At 36.7% G+C, this 5,325-nt stretch overlaps 1 protein-coding gene across 1 annotated transcript; it reads right to left on the minus strand.

Moving 5' to 3' along the window:
- Positions 1-5,325, minus strand: taf12 (TAF12 RNA polymerase II, TATA box binding protein (TBP)-associated factor). The gene is made up of 6 exons (XM_053327969.1): positions 5,181-5,325; positions 3,623-3,855; positions 2,728-2,805; positions 2,385-2,499; positions 1,784-1,872; positions 1-1,664 (listed from the first exon to the last, which is right to left on the minus strand). Exons 2-6 carry the CDS (start codon positions 3,701-3,703, stop codon positions 1,629-1,631), a joined length of 399 nt encoding a protein of 132 aa, XP_053183944.1. The 5' UTR covers positions 3,704-3,855; positions 5,181-5,325; the 3' UTR covers positions 1-1,628.

Here is a 5,325-nt window from a genome sequence, read left to right on the forward strand (position 1 = left end):
TTCTGTCAACTTTAGGTCTTCACTTTTTATTGACCACACATACGCTTTCACAACATAAACACGTCTCTCAGTCTTAACTCCTCTGCTCACTTGACCGGTATTTCCGGAGGGCACAGTCCAGTTTCTCAAACATCAATCAATATGCAATTATAATGGGGGGCCGGTGCGCCTGCTGTATTCTGGCTCCAGTGTGTGTATGTGTGTCTTCTTCGCTCCAGCATTCTATTGCATCAAGTGGAGAAAGAATAATTAGACAACAGGTAACACCTGTGCCAATTAGACTACCCCTGGCACTGCTCCTGTGAGCCACTCCCATCTATCTCTCCCCTGCAGCTGAGCCCAAAACACATCCCACCACCAACGTGCTGTTGTTGAAATAAATTATCCAAAAACCCCAGGGTGCTTTTGGATATTGTTCTTTTAAAATGCTGTGAGAGGTTTCCATAGCAATTACTATTCATCTGGCTGATGGGTAGTCTCCTGTTGTGTTTCTGCAACCAAGAATCAGACAGAGACTCAGATTAAATATTCACTGACAGGTTAACTGTTGTGTCTGTATACTTGGCTTTCTAAAACAGCAACTTCATTGATTATATTTTGTATTTTTAAATGTTTTAACTCCACTGGACCCTTAAAAACTTCCAAGTAGTCATATGCTTTTTACATTAGTGTACTACTACAAAAAAAGAATAAATTACTTCCAAACCGCTATGGGCATTTTTTGTTACAAATTGAAAGTCTTCCCTAATCCCTTCAAACTCAGATATAACCTTGTCCAACAAATGCAGACACCATGTGTATTCTCCCCAGGTCAGTCTGACCAAACTTCTCCTCATTTGGTAATATCAATCATTTATTATTTTTAATGACATTATGAAAACATCAGGAGATCATTTCTTTTATCATTATTTTTGATTCAATTTTCTGAAATGGACAAGAATAAAAAATAAAATTTACACGGATGTTTGGAGTGTTACTGTAATAAAACCAACTACATTCAGTTACAATAGACAACAGCACATACAGTACATGTCTAACACAAAGGTAAATAATCTACTGTATTGTAATCTATCATGTGCAGTAGGAATTTGGTATTATAAACTATTTATATATTTTTAAAAAAACAATAATCAACATCATTTGAGTAGAGTGGGTAAACAGGGGAGCCATAATCTCATACTCAACGTTAATGATTATTTATTATTGGCAAGATAACACCAAAGATACTTTTTTAAGGAGGCAAATGAATCTGTAACATTCACATCCAAATGCTCTGGAGTATCAAAAGGCATACTGGATACAGCAGTGGTCACAATCCAAAAGAAGGTGTAAATGTTTATTGACAAAAATGCAATGAATAGAGTTTTGCCAGACTTTTGCTAAATGGCAACAAAACTGAATCAAGGGACGAGTTACGTAATTGTGAGATGGTGCTGGCAAAACACTCAAAGATTAGGGAGAACTGACAAACACCAATGTCAAAAAAATGTACCCCCTCCCAAACCCACTATTTCTTTTTTACCAGTCAAAAAATAAAATCCCAGTTGAAAAGGGAACCCCCCCCGAAAAAAAACAACAAACAAAAAAGAAAATACAGAGTTGGTACAACATATTAGTGTACAGTCTTGCTATTTTTTGGTTGTCTTGCGGATCAGAGCCATTCTCTGAAATGAAAACAAATGCAAAGAGTTAAGTTCACATTCATTTCAACACAAAACATATCAACCATATTATATAATAATATAATATATAATCAACAGTTCACCAAGCATCTAATGTTCACCTGTTTATGAGCCTCTGTGGTGCAAGCCTTCTTGAACGGCCGGATCTCATCTGAGCCATAACCAGGGATCCACATGTTCCACTGACGCTCTGGTAAAGACAAAATGCAGTGTCAGCAGGACCAAGGCTGCATGAACTTCTGAGGACAACCAACACATTTTCTGTGACAGGCACTTTCTAAATGAAACACATTTTTTTAGACAGAACACTGTAAAGCAGCAGACATGACAATCTGTCAGCAATTTGGTTCCCAAGTTTTTCCAAATCTACCAATACTGCCAAGGAAGCTCTTGCATTTCCTGACTGCGACTGTTTCTTGTAACTCAAGAAGTTTCCAGACATGTTTGTTCTTGTATTTCATTTCCAGCATTTGTGAATATGCCCCTTAAAGATGCCAATTTGTCAGATGTTTTGGTTAAATTCTATAGAGGCGAAGCAGCTCCTATCAATTACTGATTGTACAGATTGTTTTTAAATTAAAACAAAGTTTGATAACTTAAGTCACTTCGAAAGCACAACACAGGTTAAGCAATTAAATTAATCATTCATGCATCAAATCTGGTTATTTGTTATTTTGGGCATAATCTTGAACAACAACATACCGAGATGTAATTGGACATCTTTCACCTCCAAGGTGTTGGACTTGCGATGACGTGCCAGCTGACAGGCAGCTGTCACTACACTCTCTATAAAGTCATCTGCAATTTGTAACAGCATCTGCAAAGAAACCAACAACGTGAGTAAACACCAAACCAAAAGGAAAAAAATCATAACAGCTAGAATATCCCTTATATTTCCACTGGCCAAATGAACTTTCATTGTTAGCAGTATTTTTAAAAAAGACACATTTAAGCAACAAGAATGTGCAAGATGAAACAGGTTTTACTTTCACAGTACTTGTGCTTACTAAAACATTAAATTAAAACTGTAATCAAAACCACAGACCTCCTCAACGTCCTCATCCAGCTGTTCATTTGGGTCAATCTCTCTCACCAGGTCTTGCAGCTTCTTCTTGCTGAGCACCTGGAAAGAAAGCAGATGTATAGCGTCCACTTACTATGTTATTAGGAACTACAGGATACAGACAGCAACCATGCCATCTTTGTAGTCATCTAATGATGCTCCAAAATGCAATAATGACAACAAGGCACTCAAGAAAATGGACTGTGGGAATTTGTAAACAATTTCACAGATATCACATATTATTCACATGTCTTATCAATTTATACATCTATACATGTCATCCTGGTTTTCCATATTGTTATTTTAACTGTTTTGGTCTATTTTTTTACACATGACATATATTGCACGTCTGTGGGTCTTTGGAGAGGAATCCACCTTTTTTTATTCTTCCTGAGGTAAGATGTGAGGGGTGATTTCTGATATTAGAAATAAAACTGATTGCTTGTGTAGAGTCAAAAATGTAATATAATGTGAAATGCTACTCTTTGTAACTTTTAAAAATCAAGAGTTCATTGTTTATTTGCTAAATGATTAGTGAATAAACTGCCTTTACATAGCACTGACAATTAACCTCTCATTCACACATCACACTTCAACATGGGGACAGAAGGCATCGAGGATCAAATCACTAACCCTTCGATTAGCGGGCTGCCCAGTCTACTGCTCAACATCCTGAGCTACAGACAGTGTATGTGTCTTTCATTAATATCAATCAAGAACTTATTATAATCATGTTAAACTCAACACATTTGGCAGAATGCAACATCGTATCGTTTTAAACTTCTTTTTTTGAGTTTCTCTATATCTGTAGTATAGCAACCAAACCAAGTCCGGCACCACTCTCAAAATACATTTTAAAAGAAGATAATGAACTGACCTGAGATCCCTCTGGACTACTTCTGCCAGCAGGGCCAGGGGCTCCAAGGACCTTTACTGCTGTTGTGGTGCTGTTAGCCATGCTGGTGGCTAAGGGAGACGTGGGGGGGACTCTAGGTTTCACAGGAAGCAAAACTGGTGTGTCCTGCCTGTGTATGTCAGAGTCTTGGGTGACAGTCCAAGTTGGGCACTGGTGTGATGGATTATCTTTTAACAGGGACCACGTCCATAAATCTGTAGAAAAAAAAAGACAGATAATTCATAAATCAGCACATCATGGCAGCCTTATCAAATAAGCTTCTTATTAATGTTAACTCTAGGTTATAGATTTCTGGTTGTAACATCGCATCTGTTTAACCCTATGTAGTGATTTTTAAAAATGTATTTACACCAAATGCAAAAGACACAAATAAACAAAAGATTGGCATAGTTACAACCCTGCAACCGAAAAGAAGGCACTGCAGAGACTTATAAAAACTGCACAAAAAATGATCAACACACAGCTGCCTGCTCGAGAAGATAGGTACACATCCCGCTGCCTGCAGAAAGGACCCATCAGCTGTTTGAATGTATGACCTCAGGCAAAAGTTACAGTCCATTAAAGCACCTACTACAAGACTACAGAACAGTTTCTACCCCAAATCCATCATCACACTGAATTATGCTCTGAAATCACATACACTGTAATCAATAACACGTCAAAATCTACATCCAAAGTAGTACAAAGTATACATTTTATACTTTACTTTTTCATTTTTAACTTTCTTTTAAGTATATGTTGGTAAGTATATGAATGTGAACTGTGTTTGTGAACATGTTTTGATGAGTGTGTGTGTGTGTGTGTATGAAAAATCTTTATTTTTATGTAGCCTATATATCTTGAGTTCCGTTTTTAAGTTGTGTACTGAATTTCTGTTTTTTAAAGCAATGATAATAAAGCGATATTAAATTTTGTATCTAAAGAAAACATGATGGAGCGACTTTCAAAGGGGCTTGATCACGATTCTTTTCACTATATAGCTTACTCATATAGAAAAGGAGAAAAAATATTAAAAAGGATGGATGAGAAAACCCCCAGTGTGCATCTCTACTATCTTTTTCCTGAATATATGTAATAATAGATTTGGCGTTTTAATGTTTTCCTACCATTTAAAGCTATTTTTAACTTTGTTTTTGAAGTTGCTGTTTAAATAATCCATTATTACTACACTACAACATTTTTAATACCATGTTGTGTACTACGGTAGCCGTGTTAGCTACAAAACATAAAGTAGCACTAAAACAACGTTTGATTATCTACTGAAAATATTTACCGAGTTAGCAAATTAACACCTCACTCAGAAAACAAAAACACTCAACAGGTATCTATTATTTGGCTATACAACCTCCACAAATAAAGCAAACGTGTAAAATAGAGATCCCAAAGTAGCGTTATGCTAAAAACAATAGCAGCCATCGAGCTTTGACGTTAGCCGAACAGGCTAACATTAGCGACTAATCTAACGCTGTGGCTTCACTCACACTCCAGCTTTCATTTACACGTTAAACTACCAACTTACCCAATTAAATAAACATTATCTGTCCATGTTTCGGTGCCGTTGCGACGACAATGTGTCAGTTTTATACAGAAAGACTCACTCGAACAGCCTGGACACAGCAGGAAAAATGAGCGAGGATATTTTTCACTGCTTCCGCTTTGTTTAT

Source organism: Scomber japonicus, chromosome 10 (assembly GCF_027409825.1).
Source record: "Scomber japonicus isolate fScoJap1 chromosome 10, fScoJap1.pri, whole genome shotgun sequence".
Classification (NCBI taxonomy): Eukaryota; Metazoa; Chordata; class Actinopteri; order Scombriformes; family Scombridae; genus Scomber; species Scomber japonicus.